The 20,272-nt window shown below is 39.0% G+C and overlaps 1 protein-coding gene across 6 annotated transcripts in view; it reads left to right on the forward strand.

Moving 5' to 3' along the window:
* The window catches only part of LOC127002850 (SET and MYND domain-containing protein 4-like), a 69,520-nt gene that overhangs the window by 18,082 nt on the left and 31,166 nt on the right, over positions 1-20,272 (forward strand). For all 6 annotated transcript variants that reach the window (XM_050869071.1, XM_050869068.1, XM_050869069.1 and 3 more), the window contains exons 4-8: positions 2,065-2,202; positions 6,198-6,372; positions 8,933-9,095; positions 12,541-12,696; positions 19,171-19,341. In XM_050869071.1, coding sequence (XP_050725028.1) covers positions 2,065-2,202; positions 6,198-6,372; positions 8,933-9,095; positions 12,541-12,696; positions 19,171-19,341 — 803 coding nt within the window. The remainder of the gene's footprint in view (positions 1-2,064; positions 2,203-6,197; positions 6,373-8,932; positions 9,096-12,540; positions 12,697-19,170; positions 19,342-20,272) is intronic.

Here is a 20,272-nt window from a genome sequence, read left to right on the forward strand (position 1 = left end):
TCTCTCCCTTCTTTTTTCCTCCATGCTCTTGTCTTCCTCCTCCTCCTCCTCCTCCTCCTCTTGTTGTCATCTCCCACTCTTTGTCTTCCTCTCTTACTTCATCTTAATTTCTTCCTCATTCCCTGCCTCTTTCAGTTTCCTTTTCCTTCTATTTCCTCCTCATTTTTGTCTTCCTCCTCCTCCTCCTCATCTTCACTATCATCATTCCCTTCTTGTATCATTATCATCATTGTTTTCCTCTCATCATCATCATCATCATTGCTGTTTCCTGTTTTATCATCACTATCATTGTTTCCTTTCATCATCATCATCATCATCATCATTATCATCATAGTTTCCCTTTTTTCACCATTATAATTGTTTTTGTTTGTCATCATCGTCATCATCATCATCATCATCATCATCATAGTTTCCCTTTTTTCACCATTATCATTGTGTTTGTTTTGTTTATCATCATCATCATCATCATCATCATCATCATCATAGTTTCCCTTTTTTCACCATTATCATTGTGTTTGTTTTGTTTATCATCATCGTCATCATCTGTCACTTTCCTTTCCCTTATATTTTCTTCCTCATTCCTGTCTTCCTCCTCCTCATCACCATCATTGTTTTTTTTTTCATCTATTTTTTTATCATCATCACCATCATTTCCTTCTCATATCATCACCATCATCATCATTTCCTTCTCATATCATCACCATCATCACCATTGTTTTCTTTTATCATCTTTATCATCATCATTTCCTTCTCATATCACCATCATCACCATTGTTTCCTTTTATCATCTTCATCACCATCATTTCCTTCTCATATCATCACCATCATCACCATTGTTTTCTTTTATCATCTTCATCACCATCATTTCCTTCTCATATCATCACCATCATCACCATTGTTTTCTTTTATCATCTTCATCACCATCATTTCCTTCTCATATCATCACCATAATTTTCTTTTATCATCTTCATCATCATCATCACCATTGTTGTCTTTTATCATCATCACCATCATTTCCTTCTCATATCATCACCATCATCACCATCGTTTTCTTTTATCATCTTCATCACCATCATTTCCTTCTCATATCATCACCATCATCACCATTGTTTTCTTTTATCATCTTCATCACCATCATTTCCTTCTCATATCATCACCATCATCACCATTGTTTTCTTTTATCATCTTCGTCACCATCATTTCCTTCTCATATCATCACCATCATCACCATCGTTTTCTTTTATCATCTTCATCACCATCATTTCCTTCTCATATCATCACCATCATCACCATTGTTTTCTTTTATCATCATTGTCATCATCATTTCCTTCTCATATCATCACCATCATCACCATTGTTTTCTTGTATCATCATTGTCATCATCATTTCCTTCTCATATCATCACCATCATCACCATTGTTTTCTTTTATCATCTTCGTCATCATCATTTCCTTCTCATATCATCACCATCATCACCATTGTTGTCTTTTATCATCTTCATCACCATCATTTCCTTCTCATATCATCACCATCATCACCATTGTTGTCTTTTATCATCATCACCATCATTTCCTTCACATATCATCACCATCATCACCATTGTTTTCTTTTATCATCTTCATCACCATCATTTCCTTCACATATCATCACCATCATCACCATTGTTTTCTTTTATCATCTTCATCACCATCATTTCCTTCACATATCATCACCATCATCACCATTGTTTTCTTTTATCATCTTCATCACCATCATTTCCTTCTCATATCATCACCATCATCACCATTGTTTTCTTTTATCATCTTCATCACCATCATTTCCTTCTCATATCATCACCATCATCACCATTGTTTTCTTCTTTTATCATTATTGTTTATTTTATCACCATCATCATACTTGTTTCCTTTTAGCTCCATCACCATCATTTCCTTCTCATATCATCACCAACATCACCATTGTATTCTTTTAGCACCATCACCATCATTTCTTTCTTTCACCATCAACATCATCATCACTTCCTGTCCCCTTCCCGTCACCCGGCCGTCAGTGTGGCATCCCTTCCAGGCCTATATGAAGAAGAGGGACACGGAGGCGCTGCGCTGCTTCACGGAGAGCATTTGCTTGGCCCCGGCAGAGTCCATCGTGCTGCCCCTCGCCTATGCCAACCGGTCCGCTGCACTTTACCAGATGCACAAATACAAGGTGAGGGGAATGTTGAGGGTGTTGTAGCCTATCCTGCCGCCAGTGACAACAATGTGCAGTGTGCAGTGTATTACTCATATTTATCAAAGACAATTAAACTTAACAAATCTAACCTGACCTGACCTAACTTAACTAAATCTAACCTGACCTAACAACACAGTCTAACCTAACCTGCCCTGACTTAACTTAACTAAATCTAACCTGGTCTGACCAAACCTAACTTAACTAAATCTAACGTAACCTAACCTGACCCAACTCCTAACCTAACCTGACCTAACTTAACTAAATCTAAACTACCCTGGCCTAACTTAACTAAATCTAACCTGACCTGACCTACCTAACCCCCTTTTACCGCAAAAGTTTTTCTCAGGAGATCCCCCTGAACGCAAAACTCATCGGAAAATGAACTTTGAAACTGGGAAAACGTTTCTTTCTAGGTTGTCGCATTTGTCTGGAATTCCAAGATTCCCAAAATATTCCAACTTTTTGCTGGTGTGACATACAGAAAAAAATATTGAAAAAAAGTTACTCATTTTATCATGATGGAATCTGTAAAATATATTTTATAATCTTTGACCCGGAAATTTAATGCCTACAGAGAGCCAAATTTGCAGTGAAATTCGAAAAATAATTTTTTGTAAATTTTTGTATTTTTTTCATTTTGGAATGAATCTCATTGAATAAAAGTTGTAGGAAAGCATTCTTATAACTCTATTGTGAAACCAGATTTGTATTTGGACTGACCGTTTGGCTGGAATTCCAAGATTCCCCCAAAATTCCAACTTTTTACTGGTGTGAGGTACAGGAAAATTTTTTGAAGAAAAGTTGCTCATTTTATCACGTTGGAGTCTAAAAAATATAGTTTATAATCTTTTACCCGGAAATTTACTGCCCACAGAGAGCCAAGTTGTGGTGAAACTCAAAAAATAGTTTTTGTAAATTTTTGTAGTTTTTTTCATTCTGGAATGAATCTCATTGAATAAAAGTTGTAGAAAATCATCCATATAACTCAACATTCAAATCAGATTATGATTTGGGCTGACCGTTTGGCTGGAATTCCATGATTCCCAAATATTCCAACTTTTTACTGGTGCGACGTACAGAAAAATTTATTGAAGAAAAGTTGCTCATCTTATCACAGTGGAGTGTAAAAAATATAGTTTATAATCTTTTACCCAGAAATTTACTGCCTACAGAGAGCCAAAGTTGCAGTGAAACTCGAAAAATATTTTTTGTAATTTTTTGTAGTTTCTTTCATTCTGGAATAAATTCCATTGAATAAAAGTTGTAGAAAATCATCCATATAACTCGACTGTGAAATCAGATTATGATTTGGACAGACTGTTTGGCTGAAATTCCATGATTCTCCCAAAAATCCAACTTCTGCTTCCCACTCCTCTGAACACTCCTGTGAACAAGATATTGGTTCATCTAGAACATCATGTATATCAGTGGAGGTGTCAAGACTATACTCAGCACGCACACAATGAGCAGAAACTAAAGGAAGACCACTGAAATTGAACAGCTGAGGGAACATAATCGAGCTGCAGACGCCATGATGCATAGGCAGGAACTGTAGACTATTTTTAGCACGGAGTCGTAGTAAGGGACAAAAGAGGTGCCAGTTAGTCACTTAGCATCGACAGAGACCTAGTTATGCGCAGCCTTCAAATTCCGGATAGCTTCTTGCTCTCCGGCACTGGCGTCATGCTCATTGCCCACATCTGAAAGAACTATTGTATATGACACCAGCGGCGGCGTCATTGTCATTATGGGGTTAACTAGATCTAACCTGACCTAATAACTAAATCTAACCTAACCTGCCCTGACCTAACTTGACTAAATCTAATCTGGCCTGACCAAACCTAACCTAACTTAACTAAATCTAACCTAACCTGCCCTGACCTAACTTGACTAAATCTAACCTAACTTGACCTAACCTGACTAAATCTAACCTGCCCCAATAACTAAATATAACCTAACCTAACTTAACTAAAGCTAACCTGCCCTGACCTAACCCTACATAACTTAACTAAATCTAACCTGCCCTGAGCTAACCCTACCTAACTTAACCAAATCTAACCTGCCCTGAGCTAACCCTACCTAACTTAACCAAATCTAACCTGCCCTGACCTAACCCTACCTAACTTAACCAAATCTAACCTGCCCTGACCTAACCCTACCTAACTTAACCAAATCTAACCTGCCCTGATCTAACTCGACCTAACTTAACTAAATCTAACTTAGCCTAGCCGTTGCCCTGCTGCCAAAATATAAAGTGCTAGGCTGTGGTCAAACTTTTTACATCATTATTTTGAGGTTTCTTTGATTTTCTGGAAGCTATTAGTTACTCTTTTTTTCTATTTTCCAGTGTTGTTTTTTTTTAGCTCCGTTTTCTCTTTCATGAGGTCAGTTTTTCTTTTTTCATGAGGTTGTCAGTTATCTTTTGTTCCCATGAGGTTAGGCATGGAATGACTGCCCTTCAGATGTCTTCAGAGCCCTTCCTGACCTCACATACACTGAGAGCAGCTAAGTCCTCCTCCACACACTTCCTCCAGACCTAGTGTATCATTACTTACACTCATTTCCGTGTCTGCTCATCGGGGGAATTCTGTTTGGGTATATCAGTTTTGTACTTCCCTTGATGCCTTTTCATGGATTTCAATAATAATATCATCATCATCATTTCATCGACGCCTGCTCCTAGGAGCTCCCACCAGGGGATGGCCACGGCAGAAGAGCTTCCAACTTTCTCTATCCAGACACTCCCTCCTTGCCTGCTCAAAGTTTCTCAGAGATCTTTCCCCCCTCTCCCCAACGTACTCTTGCACCCTATCCCTCCATTTCACTGGAGGTCGTCCTCTAGCATTCCCTCCCTCTATCTCACTCACATGCACCCTTCTGGTCATCTTACTCTCCTTCGTTCGCTCCATGTGGCCAAACCACTTTAAGGTCTGTCGCTTCACTTCTTCCACCACTCTACACTTCTTCCCTTAACCCCTGTGACACATTCCAAAATGCTCGTACACACTTTCATTACTCATTCCATCCATTCTACTCACACCACAAGCACTCCTCAAATAACTCATTTCCACTGCCTGCACTCTATAACTCTGACTTTCATTCCAGGCCCACGTTTCACTTGCATATGTGAGGGTTGGTACTATTATTGTATTTCTCAAATCCCTCTTTACCTCCATGCTCACACTTCTGCCATTCATGATTCGTCCCAAAGACCCTACCACCCTTCTTCCTTGCAATGCCCTTTCTCTTATCTCTCCCTCCATACCACCATGCTTACACATAACTGATCCAAGGTACTTAAACTCATTGACCTCTTCCATTTCTTCACCATTCAAAATTATTTTGCATTCTTTTTCACATTCAATTCCCTCTCTATATGGGCATACAAAATCTACAACCTCACTTCTACTTCGCTCACAAACCATCACTTTACTTTTGTTGACATTTACTTTCAGCTTTCTCCTATTACAGACACTATCAAAAACACTGACCAAATTTTGTAAGTCACTTTCATTTTCTGCAATGAGCACTGTGTCATCAGCAAACAGTATCGAATTCAGTACCCACTTCCTTCCCTCATCGAACAGTCTTACTCCAACTTCTCCAACTAATAATAATAATGATGATACTACTACTACTGCTACTACTACTACTACTACTACTACTACTACTACTACTACTACTACTACTACTGCTAGTACTACTACTACTACTACTAGTGCTACTATTCTTCTACTACTACTACTACTTCTACTACTGCTATTACTATTATTGCTACTCTTACTACTACTATTACTGCTATTACTACTGTTACTACTACTACTTCTATAACTACTACTTCTGACATGTATTTATCGTAATCAATTAAACATGATATATCTAACCACACCAAATTAACCTTACCTTAACATAACTAAATCTAACATGACCTGAGCTAACCTAACCTAATTAAATCTAACCTAACCTACCAGGAAGCCTTGCAAGACATAACGTGGGCCGAGGAGAGTGGTTACCCCATAGCTCTGAGACACAAGCTCCTGGTCCGCCGCTGTCGTGCTCACCTCATGCTGGGTGACGTCAATAAGGCCGGGGAGAGCTTGGAGGCCTGCATCACCCACTTGTCTTCTGTCCCTGTGGAGGCCAAAGGTGAGACTTGGGGAGGTATAATAAGACACTTTTGCTTCTCACATCAGCTATTTCTAAAGGTCAAAAACGGGGTCAGTTGGGTTCTAATGAGTGTTTCTTTAGGCTCACGGTACAGAGGAAGGGTCAAACTACCACCTGGGTCATAAAACTACTCCTGGAAATGCCCACAACTCCTATGAAAGCCTTGTCAAATATAAGACACTTTTGCTTCTCACATCAGCTACTTCTAAAGGTCAAAAATGGGGTCAATTGGGTTCTAATGAGTGTTTCTTTAGGCTCAAGGTACAGAGGAAGGGTCAGACTACCACCTGGGTCATAATACTACTCCTGGAAATGCCCACAACTCCTACGAAAGCCTTGTCAAATATGTGTTCTTGGGAGGCAAAATATCTTATAATACTAACCTTGTTCTGTTAGGCTGACACTACTCTTGTTCAACTTTGCCAGATTGTCGTACTCTGTCTCTTATGTTTTCAATTTCCAACCCAAAATCTGCTTTCATCACCCAAATAACTGCCTTCATATATGGTTATCGTTTAATATATATTTGGTGCTGCTTGGCAACAGTTATGGGTCAGAAACCGGTAAATTCGCGCCTCTGAGTACGATAATATGGCAACAGTGCTCTTGTTAGGACTCTTGTGGTTGGTGTGAAATGAAACGGTAGCGTGGGTTAACGTGGTGTGTTGGAGGTACAAGTGGCAAGCGAGAATGGAAGCCGAGTGGCGCCAGAAATCTGAATTGCTCGATGGGTCCTGGAGGTGATGCCATGACCCAGTTCAGAATTAACTATCTTGCCATAATAATAATAATAATAATAATAATAATAATAATAATAATACTGACTTGTATTCCGTTTGGATATTAGGTCCATTCCATTGATTGATATGTTTTTTCTTTATTTTTATTTTATTTTATTATTTTACACAATAGAGAAAGAAGCTTCAGGGCACAAAAAGAAGCCCACCAAGTACTCACTCCATGGCAGCATCTCTTTTTCCTTTTTATTACATCAGAGGAAGCAGTCAAGGGCATACAAAAAGGAAATAGAAGCCCTCTAACCTGATTTTTGTGGCTGCATAAATTAGTGGGTAGATGCATCATTAACTTCCTCGTAAGTATCATTTAACCCGGTAGCAGCGACGGGCCAAATTTGTGGCTTTACCGTGTAGGAGCGACGGGCCAAATTTGTACCATGGTTTAAACCCCCAAAAATAGATGTTACATAAACTGATCACAAATTCTTTGATATATATCATGAAATGGTTTGTGTAAGTGATGATTTTTTCTCATTTTTCTCACTTAGAGGGACCATCAAGAAACATGATCCCCGCTGCTACCGGGTTAAAACATATTGAAGAAGGAAGCACATTAGATTGCATTCTTCTATTTGTTGTTTTTGCTTCTTGATGATTTTTATGTTTGTTTGCATGTTCTGTACTTTAAGGTATTTATTAGCCTACCCCTCTGTCCCTCCGTTTCTGTAATTTTCTACATTCCCTCGTCTCATTGCTTTCACTTTCATTTTCTCCATTCCCTCGTCTCATTGCTTTCACTTTCATTTTCTACATTCCCTCGTCTCATTGCTTTCACTTTCATTTTCTACATTCCCTCGTCTCATTGCTTTCACTTTCATTTTCTACATTCCCTCGTCTCATTGCTTTCACTTTCATTTTCTACATTCCCTCGTCTCATTGCTTTCACTTTCATTTTCTACATTCCCTCGTCTCATTGCTTTCACTTTAATTTTCTACATTCCCTCGTCTCATTTCTTTCACTTTCATTTTCTACATTCCCTCGTCTCATTGCTTTCACTTTCATTTTCTACATTCCCTTGTCTCATTGCTTTCACTTTCATTTTCTACATTCCCTCGTCTCATTGCTTTCACTTTCATTTTCTACATTCCCTCGTCTCATTGCTTTCACTTTCATTTTCTATATTCCCTCGTCTCATTGCTTTCACTTTCATTTTCTCCGTCTTGGCGTCTCAGGTGTTGGAGCTGCTGAACAGGTGGCTTATAGTGTCCACGCTCCTCCCTCCCTACCTGTTTTGTCTCTTATAATAATAATAATTATAATAACCTCATAAACTCAACTCACTAACATATTTCTCTATTACTTCTGCAGCAAAGCAAGAAAGTTTAAGGCACAAAAAGAAGCGCACTAAGCACTCCCTCTATATTTCTTTCATTTATCCCATAGTTCTCCTTCCCTTATGCTTTTATCGGGACAAGGATCAGGATAGAAGGATGAGGCAAGGAAAGAACAGATACTTGAGTCTGTCTTGAATACTTAACCCGTCTGCTGCGATTGGCACAGATTTTTGCCTTCACTGGTAGCCTGGTAACATATACTCCCAGGTCTTTTTCTGCCTCTGTGGTGGATAGTGGAGTGTTTCCCATGTGGTGTTGGTATGTTGGATTTCCCCTCCCAAGATGCATGACTTTACATTTTTCTTCATTGAATTGCAGCAGCCACTTTTTTGTTCCATTCTTGTAGCTTGGTGATGTCTTCTTGTAGGAAATCCGCAGTCAACGGGTTAACCCTTCATATCTTGCAGAGAAGTTTGAAGCAGAAATTGCTGAGCTGAAACAGAAGATAGAGAACCACGTCAGCAGCGGCAGCAGTGACCCAGCCGACGCCGAGGACACTCTGCAGCAGCCACACCTCTGGAAGGGAGAGAACGAGCAAGTCAAGTACATGACCAGCGCGTTTGAGATGAGGTGAGACAAACCAGAAGCAGAAACATCGTCATCATCAGCCTGCATTGAGTCTCCATAGAGCATAGGCCTCTCCCAAGTGGTTCCCTTTTTTGCTGTCTCTCTCCTTCTGTCTTCTTTTCTTACTCTACCTAAATTTCTTCTTCATCCTTCCCTCTCTTTCAGTTTCACTCCCTCTTTTCCTTCTTGTTCTTTTCTTCTCTTCCTCTTTATCATTTTTTTTCATTATATTTCTCCTTCTGTCTTCTTTTCTTACTCTACCTAAATTTCTTCTTCATCCTTCCCTCTCTTTCAGTTTCACTCCCTCTTTTTCTTCTTATTTTTTTCTTCTCTTCCTCTTTATCATTTTTTTTCATTATATTCCTCCTTCTGTCTTCTCTTACTTTATCTAAATTTCTTCCTTGCCACTCTTTCAGTTTCACTCCCTCTTTTTCTTCTTATTCTTTCCTCCTCCACCTTTTCTTTATTTTTTTTTATTATATTTCTCCTGTCTTTTCTTACTCTACCTAAATTCCTTCCTTGCCTCTCTTTCAATTTCACTCCCTCTTTTCCTTCTCATTCTTTTCTTCTCTTCCTCCTTATCATAATTTTTTTTCATTATATTCCTCCTTCTGTCTTCTCTTACTTTATCTTAATTTCTAGTGCCTCTAGTTTCCAATTCACATAAACATTTCGTACACTCCTTCACTTCACTGTGCCGTCATGTGAGGTGTGTAGGCTACTGTAAGAGGAGGAACCTGATATTTTTATAGTTTTGAGCAAATCATGTTTTAAAGACCCACCAGTCTCTATACCAGGGCTACTCAACTATTATAAGCAAAGGTCCAGTCAGACAAGTTCAAATGTATGCAGAGGTCCGGGTAAATATTGTTGCTGGACCCCAGGCTCCAGAAGTAGAAAAATATAATTAAGTAACATTAACCCGTCCGCTGCAATTGGCATGGATTCAGCCTTCACTGGTAGCCTGGTAACATAATCCCAAGTCTTTCTCTGCCTCTGTCGTGGATAGTGAAGTGTTTCCCATGTGGTATTGGTATGCTGGATATCCCCTCCCAAGGTATAGAACTTTACATTTTTCTTCATTGCATTGTAGCAGCCACTTTTTTATCCATTCCTGTTGCTTGATGTCTTCTTGTAGGAAATCCGCAGTCAAGGGGTTAAGGTCTGGTGATGGATTCTTGCCAGTGGACTTCCTCAACTGGCTGTAGGTCCTGCAGTCAGTCCAGGAAATGCACTTGCAAGAATCCATCACCAGGACATTCATGTTATTTTTCTACTCCTGGGTCCTGTCACAACACTCAGAAGGTCCAGATTCAGACCACGGGCCGCCAGTTGAGTAGCCCTGCTCTGTACACTCTATGCCATCCAAGTTTTACAGAAGAATCACGCAACTTTAGGCCTACGAGTCACCCACTTTAAGGTCACTTTTTCCATAACTTGCTTTACCACATGATGCAGCATTAATGAATCCACCAGATGCCTCCAAAGAATACTGACTTAATTGGTTTGGTCGTCCCTTCTACACTCAGTGCCTCATATCTGCTGCATCATTTTAACTCAACAACATTCCTGCTCACCCTGCTGGTTCATCTCTCTCTCTCTATCTCTGACTTTTATCTTTTTCTTTCTTCAGTTTCCTTTTCTAATCTTTTTTTTATCTTTTTCTCTCTCCAGTTACCATTCAGAAGTTGTTTCATTCCCTGGCATACTTTCTTTCACCTTCTAACATTAACATTTTTCTTCTTTTCTATTCCATTTTCTTTAACTAGACTTCTATTATGTTTACCTTAGTGCCCCCTTTCCCCTTCTCACAAGAGGAACCTTCTATTATAAACACATTTCTCTTTCTTTTCCATTTTCCTAATTGAGACACTTTTTTTTTAACCCCTTCACTACGGCCAGGCCAAAACAGCGCCCCGCGCCGTATCCGGGATCGCTGTGCGCACCAAATTTCAAATGTCATTATTGAGTGTAACAAGTTTTCAGCCATAAACTCAACATAATCATCGTATATTATATATGAAAACATGCAGAATTAAATGGTGCACATAAAGAAACATCAATTAATTGATAATTTTGAGATGTAACCATAAATATTTAGAGAAAATAACTCTTATATTGGCTAAAGCGAGCCAGGACGCAGTATGCGGGTCCTCGGATATGGTACGGGGCACGCAAGGACGCAGTATACTCGTCCTTGTGTTGAAGGGGTTAACTCATTACTCTGTTTTGCTTTTGCTTTCCGAGGCAAAATTTTAACAAGCACTTTTCTTTTTTCTTTATGAAGACTTTTTTTTTTTTTTTTGCCTCAGCCTCCTCTTCTCTACTTTTTCCCTTTTTTTTTTTTCTTTTTTCTTTTCTTTATTGAGACTTTTTTGATTAGCTCAGTGTCTCTTCTTCTTTCATGCGGAACCTTCTAACATAAACACGTCTTTCTTATGTTCTTCTCTGTTTTCTTTAACAAGACTCATTTTAACTCAGTTTACCCCTTTTTCCTTCTTTCTTTAACCCGGTAGCTGTGGGGATCATGTTTCTTAATGGTCCCTCTGAGCGAAAAAAATGAGAAAAAATCACCCCTCACACAAACCACTTCATAATATATATCGAAGCATTTGTGATCAGTTTATGTATCATCTATTTTGGGGGGTTTATATCATGGCACAAATTTGGCCTGTCGCTGCTACGCGGTAAAGCCACAGATTTGGCCTGTCGCTGCTACTGGGTTAAGGAGAACCTTCTTACATATACACAACCTTTCTTTTCTTCTTTGTTTTCTTTTTTCAGACTTTCATGTCAACTCACTACCCTCGTTTTCTTTTCTTCTTTTAGGGAGAATCAGCATTTTCTTCTTTTATATTTTCATCATCGCATCTTTTTCCTTAACTCAGTTCCCTCGTTTTCTTTGAAGGGGAATTGGTATTTTCTTTTTTCTTTTATTTCATCAGTGCAACTTTTTTCCTCAACTCAGTGCCCCTCTTTTCTCTTCTTCTATCAGGGGGAAACCAGCATTTTCTTCTTTTCATTTATACTTTCATTATTGCATCTTTTGTGCTTTTGTAAGTCAATGCTCCCCTTTTCCCTCCTTCTATTGGGAGGATTTTTATTTATTTTTTTCGATTGTCATTATTGCAACTTTTTTTTTTAACCTCAGTGCCCTCCTTTACCCTCCTCCTTTCTGCATTTTTTTTTTCTACTTTTAACCTGTAGCAGCAACGGGCCAAATTTGTGGCTTTTCTGTGTACCAGCGACGGGCCAAATTTTTGCCATGATATAAGCCCACCTGATCACAAATGTGTTGATATATATTATGAAATGGTTTGTGTGAGTGATGATTTTTTCTCATTATTCTCGCTTAGAGGGACCTTTTAGAAACATGATCCCTGCAGCTACTGGGTCAATAAGGCAATTTTTTTCTTAACTTAGTGCCCCCTCCTCTGTCTTCCTCCAGGGGCAGCGAGAAGTACGGCCGCCACATCATTGCCACGGAGGAGGTCAGCAAGGGGTCGGAGGTGTTCGTGGAGGAGCCGTACGCAGCGATCCTCCTCCCTGAGCACCACAACACACACTGCCACACCTGCTTCTCAAAGGTCACCAATGCATTCCCGTAAGAACACTCATTGGCACTGGAATTACAGCATTTTCTCTTGTGTGTGTTGGTGTGGGAAAAGATGAAGAAGGTGGATTAACTCAATTTCTGGGAACCATTAACCTGTCTGCTGCGATTGGCACGGATTTTGCCTTCACTGGTTGCCTGGTAACATATACTCCCAGGTCTTGCTCTGCCTCTGTGGTGGATAGTAAAGTGTTTCCCCTGTGGTATTGGTATGCTGGATTTCCCCTCCTAAGGTGCATGACTTTACATTTTTCTTCATTGCATTGTAACAGGCACTTTTTGTTCCATACCTGTAGCTTGGTGATGTCTTCTTGTAGGAGGTCCTCATCCAGGGGTTAAAAGTGTAGGTGCATGGAAGGAAATGTAAGGAAGGAGATAATTAAAGAAAGGAACCAGAAATAGAAGTATAATCATAAAGATATAAGGAATCAGTAATTATAGGCATGGAGATACAAAGAATAAATAGTGATATAAACTTGAAGATTCAGTCACGTACGCATTTCTCTCTCTCATCAAAAGGGAAAGGCGGGGACTAAATTAAATAAAAGTCAATAGAGAAAATAGAAAAAAAACAAGAAGAATGTGTTTAGTTTAATAAGTTTGTAGATGAAACAGATTTGTGCATTTTCTTAGTGAGAAAAGATGGAGTTGGTGGAATAATTAAAATTTCAGGAAGCAACTTAAGTGTGGGAACTTGGAAGAAATGATCAGGAAGAGGGAAGGTAAAGGAAGGAACCCAGAAGAGAAATATAAGCATAAAGATACAGATAACAAATAAAACTAAGAATGAAAATAAGAGAATAAGTAGAAATATAACCAAGAAGATACAGAGAAGAATTATAGATTTGAAGATGCCCAAACTAAATAGAAACATAAGCTTGAAGACACTGATAATAAATAGGAATATAAACTTGAAGATAAAGAGAATGAATAAAAGTTTAAGCAGGAAGATAAAGAGGAAATGTGACAGATGAACACCAAGACCATTCACAACTAAAGTCTGTTCACTTAAGTCTGCCCCAAGCTGACAACATAAACATAAGTGTGTTCGTAAGCACAGTGCAGATTAGCAGAAAGTGCTGCATGAGATAAACACAAACAGAGGTTAAAGAAAACTTGGAAGCCATAGCAGTAGGCAATCAGCACTCGGCTTGCAAACACGCTTAGGTTTATGTTGTCAGCTTGGGTCAGACTTTAAGTGAACAGATGATAGTACAGCACATGCCTCCAGATTTACCTCATTACTTAATACATACCTTAAAACCATCTTTTCTACAGCTTTTACCCTTCTTTGTATTGAGGCACCATTGGGGGCATGGCTTAGATTTAACCCCTAAAGGAGCGGGAGTGGCTGTATTTTCGGTACCGCTGGGACCAGCCTTCCTGCGCTAAACCTGGAAATTGCCTGTATTCACACACTCTCTACGTTTAACCTACATTGCACCAGTGAAAAAGATGGATTTTGTACTAACCACCAAGTCTTCGTCTTTCTAATGACGCCATCCAGAAGTCTCTATGTGCCGTGGTTACAGAGAAACAGTGAGTTGAATAGAATAGACTTTTGGGGTGAGCGTCCTGGTTATAACCCTTCCCCGATAAAGCGGCTATAGCCACCTCTGGTCCTTTAGGGGTTAAAGACCCATATTCTCAAGTATTTTGGGGTTCACGCACACACATTGCTAAGGCTTTCGTAAGGGTTGTGGATATTTCATGGTGTTTATTTTATTTTAAGCAAGGAAGTAGGAGCAAAATCAAATATAACATAGAAGTCCACTAACAACAAAAATAGTGATGTAAAGTAAAAGAGATAAGTGACATTTCTTAGCCCCATATTCTCAAACATTTCAGGGCTCACACACCTTCATTTGGTAAGGCTTTGGTAGAGGTTGTTGTGGGGATCTCCATGGGTAGTTTCCGAGCTGCTAATATGTGACGTTTCTTAGACTCATATTCTCAAACATTTTAGGGCTCACACACCTTCATTTGGTAAGGCTTTGGTAGAGGTTGTTGTGGTGATCTCCATGGGTAGTTTCCGAGCTGCTAATATGTGACGTTTCTTAGACTCATATTCTCAAACATTTTAGGACTGACACCCTCATTTGGAAGGCTATTGTAGAGGTTGTTGGTATTTTCATGGTTAGCTTTTGAGTTTGTAATAAGTGATGTTTCTTAGCCCCGTATTCTCAAACATTTTAGGGCTCACACACACACATTTGGTAAGGCTTTGGTAGAGGTTGTTGTGGGCATCTCCATGGTTAGTTTCCGAGATGGTAATATGTGTCGGTTTTTAGGCTCATATTCTTAAACATTTCAGGCAGGACTTAGACACACACATTTGATAAGGCTTTGGTAGAAGTTGTTGTGGGCATCTCCATGGATAGTTTCTGAGCGGGTAATGTATGATGTTTCTTAGGACAGTACTCTTAAACATTTCTGGCAGAACTTACACACACATACACACATTTGATAAGGCCTTGGTAGAGCTTGTTGTGGGCATCTCCATGGATAGTTTCTGAGCAGGTGATATGTGGCATTTCTTAGACTCATATTCTTAAACATTTTAGGGCTCACACACACACATTTGGTAAGGCTTTGGTAGAGCTTGTTGTGGGCATCTCCGTGGTTAGTTTCCAAGATGATAATGTGTCGTTTTTTAGTCTCATTTTCTTAAACATTTCAGGCAGGACTTAGACACACACATTTAATAAGGCTTTGGTAGAGGTTGATGTGGGGATCTCCATAGTTAGTTTCTGAGCAGGTGATATGTGACATTTCTTAGACTCATATTCTTAAACATTTGAGTCAGAACTTAGACACACACATTTGATAAGGCTCTGGTAGAAGTTATGGGCATCTCCATGGATAGTTTATGAGCTGGTAATATGTGATTTTTTTAGTCTCATATTATTAAACATTTCAGGCTGGACTTAGACACACACATTTGATTAAGCTTTGGTAGAGGTTGTTGTGGGCATCTCCATGGGTAGTTTCCGAGATGGTAATGTGTGATGTTTCTTAGACTCGTATGCTTTAACATTTCTGCCAGAGCTTACACACACACATTTGATAAGGCTTGGGTAGAGGTTGTGGGTATTTTCATGGGTAGTCTGAGTTCTTAAACATTTTGGGGCTTACACACACATTTGATAAGGCTTTCATAGTGATTGTGGTTATTTTCTTGGGTAGTTTCTGAGTTCTTAATAAGTGGTCCATATTCACAAATATTTAAGGGCTTGCTCACCCACATTAGGCAAGGGTTTCATAGAGGTTGCTGTGGGTATTTCCATTGGTAGTTTTTTTAGCCTGGTGATAGTTTGACAAGACTTCTGCTCCATAGATGTGAAAACACTCATGAAAACCAGACTAATCTCCTTTGTGGCCTTGGGAAATACTTGTTGTGAGAGCTGAAAGTGTTGAGGAATACAGGGCTAAGACCAGATACCTTTCCTGACCTTCCTCCTCATCCTCATCCTTATCCTCATCCTCATCCTCCTTCTCCTCATCCTCTTCCTCCTCCTCCTCTTCATCATCATCATCATCATTCTTTATCTATAACAGTAAACTCTCAGTATAACGGACCCACTTATAATGGATTTCGGATATGACAGACAAGGTCAGAGGGTCAGAAATTCATGGAGACTGACCAAGAATAGTTTTTGAACCAACTGTGCTCGTTGACCAATTTTTGTGGGCTGTTTTTCATTATTATTATTATTATTATTATTATTATTATTATTTTTGAGCTGTTTCCTTTACTATAAAAAAAAAAAATAGTGTCTGCTAGCCAACTCACCCTCCTTCCTTTATCTGCTGTCCTATCCTTTGGTTACTGTAGTTTTTTTTTTCTTTTTTGGCCCAGTGTTTCCCATTCAAATGAATGACGTATTTGCACCACAAGAAAGTCTTATGCAGGACGTAAATGTAATGGGAAAAAAACATGTGTTTGTAAGTGTTGATGCTGACACAGCTAAGGGGTCCATTAGGTAGGTTTGGTTAGTTTAAATTTATTCGGCACTCGGTGTGGAGTGGCGGAAATACGCAGCGCAGAATAGGCCGGTGTTGTGAGAAATACTTCCTCACAGAAATGAGTCACTCTGCTGTCCACCATGCATACACACTGGGGGAATACAGCAGGAAAATCTTAATTTGTTTGGTTTTGTTCTAGTTTGTCCATTTGTGATCTATGTGAGCGGTGAGTGAAATATAGAAACAGTAAGCAAGTTGAACCTCTCTTTGTGAGCTATTTTGCGGCGGCAGCGGGCAGCAGTGGATGTACAACAGGCATTAAAAAGTCGATCAATTAATGATTTGTGACAGAAACAGTTAGCAGATTATTTCATAACACACCAAAAACTACCCCCCCCCCAAAAAAAAAAAAAAAAAAAAATTGTCTGCCAGTGTGAGATGGGCACACTATAGTCAGTTTCATTCCATCTGTCCACCAACAAAGCGGGAATTTTGATGGATGTGGCACCTGTGCATTTCTAGTTCGTGAATACGTGAAAATCAACTGTTGTGATAGACATTCAAGCTTATTTTTCAATAAAATATTTGAATGTTTATGTATACAATAAATAACTCAGTCGTTTTCATCCATAATGTAACATACAAGTACACAAACAGGCAATTAAGCTTGTATCAAATAACATAGTCACATCATGCTCGAATGATCTATGGCTTTTCAAATTCATTGGTTGATGGCTCATTTCAGGTATATTAAAAGACATCTGGCTCTGCAAGTGCATACAAAGGATATCTTAATAATTTACTGCATGTAAATAACGATTAATAATCAAAATAACATGAAAGAGTAAATAATAAGTTAATAACTGTTGAATGCGATGCTAGGCTATTTAGAATATTAGGCTGGCCATGTTATTTACATGTAACACATCAAAATTCCTTATGTATAGACACTTGCAGAGTCGGATGTCACTTTATGTACCTAAATAAGATGAAATATTGGTATCTGAAAGGCTATGAATTGTTCGAGTATGATCAGACTATACTGTTGAATGTACAAGTTGTTCTTTCATGGGTATTATTGTAGGAGTACACCAGTCTAGAGATGGCTTTTCTTACCCTGACCATTAGAAAGAGCTCCGCATTCTGAGTAAATTCATCCCCATAAACACCCCTCGGAAATCATTTATAACGGAGGGAGGGAGGGAGGGCGGTCAAGGCCAGGACGTGACACACGACCGCTCTGATGGTTGATGGGTTACTGCCCGCCGACCCACCGCCGCCTCCCAGCCCCAGCCTTGTGTTTGTTCGTGCGTGCGTTAGGTTAGGTTAGGTTAGGTTAGGTTAGTTTTAGGTTAGGTTAGGTTAGGTTAGGTTAGGTTAGGTTAGGTTAGGTTAGTTTTAGGTTAGGTTAGGTTAGGTTAGGTTAGGTTATGTTAGGTTAGGTTAGGTTAGGTTAGGTTAGTTTTAGGTTAGGTTAGGTTAGGTTAGTGTTAGGTTAGGTTAGTGTTAGGTTAGGTTAGTTTTAGGTTAGGTGTGGTTATGTTTTTTATAGTTTAAATTCAGCTGTGTTGACGAAACTAGTTTTTTCTGGTAGATTTCGGTCTGTTTTGAATGAATGTGCTCTAAATTTTTTATCGCAAATCATTAGTCTCTTGGTTGGAAGGGGGGGGGGGGTAAAAAAAAAACACGTGATTTGCGATAGAAATGACACGCATATTCATTCAAAACAGGCCGAAAACTACCGAAAAAAACTAGTTTCGTTCGGAAATGCGAGACTGGTGAAGTGCTACAAATTTACCCTTTCATGTGCTTGTATGGTAGATTAACAATTCAAATTGGCATGTTTGCAGTTCATATAAAAAGACATGAGGTTTTTTTTTTTGTATACACAAACATTCAAATATATCACTGCAAATATAAAGTTGATCTTCATGCAATCACGAACTAACAATTCACAGGTGCCACATCTACATTCGCGAGTGGACAGACAGAATGAAATGAACTATAGTAAAACTTTACCCATATCCATAACAATACGGCCACCCTGCAAGGGCCCACTACCAGTCTGGCAGCCTCAGTGCCTCGCAGTCTGTCACCAAGTATGCTGTGCAGCTATACAGACACTGTGCAGTCAACATACACAATAAAAAATATATACCTAAACGATTATTAGGTTTGTCGTTATTATTATATATTTCTTTAAGTTTCCGCCACTTATAACGGACTTTCAGCATTAAAGGACTTAGTTGCCCCCAATTAGTCCATTACATCGAGGGTTTGGTGTACTCCTTTTATTTTTTTTCTCTTACCTCATCTTAATTTTTTTCTTCATTCCCTTCCTCTTGATCAGTTTTCTCTCCCTTCTTATCCTCCACCATATCATCATCATTTTAATTTATTTGCTTCATCTTAATACCTTTATCATTCCCTTCCTCTCTTTCAACATCTCAGCCTTCTTTTTGCCTCCTGGTTCTCATTTTCCTCTTCTCTCCTCGACAGATGCGATGGCTGCCGCGACACAATCTTCTGCAACGAGGCGTGTCGGGAGGCAGGCCGGGCGTGGCACCAGTATGAGTGTGGCATCCTGCACATCCTGTCGTCCGTTGGCATCGCTCATCTGGCCCTGCGCGTCCTGCTCGTCAGTGGCTGGAAGCTGCACTGTGATATCAGGTCCTCAGTCCCTCTTATTTATTTATGTAGTATTGGCTGTTTTTTAGTGGGAAGGGAAGGCATTCAAAAACCTAGAAAAGATGGAGAAAATGTGCCTACTCAAAGCATTCTGATCTCATTTGATATATAAGGAAAAAAAAGCTCTGGATACCTTACCTATTTCATTCTCTTGTTTATTTGTGTATTTTCTGCTTTTAATGGTAAGGGAAGGCATTCAAAAACCTAGAAAAGATGGAGAAAATGTGCCTACTCAAAGCATTCTGATCTCGTTTGCTGTATAAGGAAAAAAAAGCTCTGAATACCTTACCTATTTCATTCTCTTGTTTATTTATGTATTTTCTGCTTTTAATGGCAAGGGAATGCATTAAATAACTTAGAAAAGAGGGAAAAATATGTGCCTACTCAAAGCATCTGATCTCATTTGATATATAAGGAAAAAAAAGCTCTGGATACCTTACATATTTCATTCTCTTGTTTATTTATGTATTTTCTACTTTTAATGGTAAGGGAAGGGATTCAAAAACCTAGAAAAGAGGGAGAAATATATGGCTACTCAAAGCATTCTGGTCCTGTTTGCTATAAAAGAAAAGACTGAGGAATAAGAAGCTCTGGATTCCTTCCATATTTCATTCTCTTGTTTATTTGTGTATTTTCTGCTTTTAATGGGAAGGCATTCAAAAACCTAGAAACGAGGGAGAAAATGTGCCTACTCCAAGCATTCTGATCTCATTTGATATATAAAGAAAAAAAAGCTCTGGATACCTTACATATTTCATTCTCTTGTTTATTTATGTATTCGCTAATTTGAATGGTAAGAGAAGGCATTTGAAAAGCTAGAAAAGAGGGAGAAAAATGTGCCTACTCAAAGCATTCTGATCTCACTTGTCATTAAAGAAAAAAAAAAGGAAAAAAGCTCTGGATACCTTGCTTA

The sequence above is a fragment of the Eriocheir sinensis genome, chromosome 24, assembly GCF_024679095.1.
Source record: "Eriocheir sinensis breed Jianghai 21 chromosome 24, ASM2467909v1, whole genome shotgun sequence".
NCBI lineage: Eukaryota > Metazoa > Arthropoda > Malacostraca > Decapoda > Varunidae > Eriocheir > Eriocheir sinensis.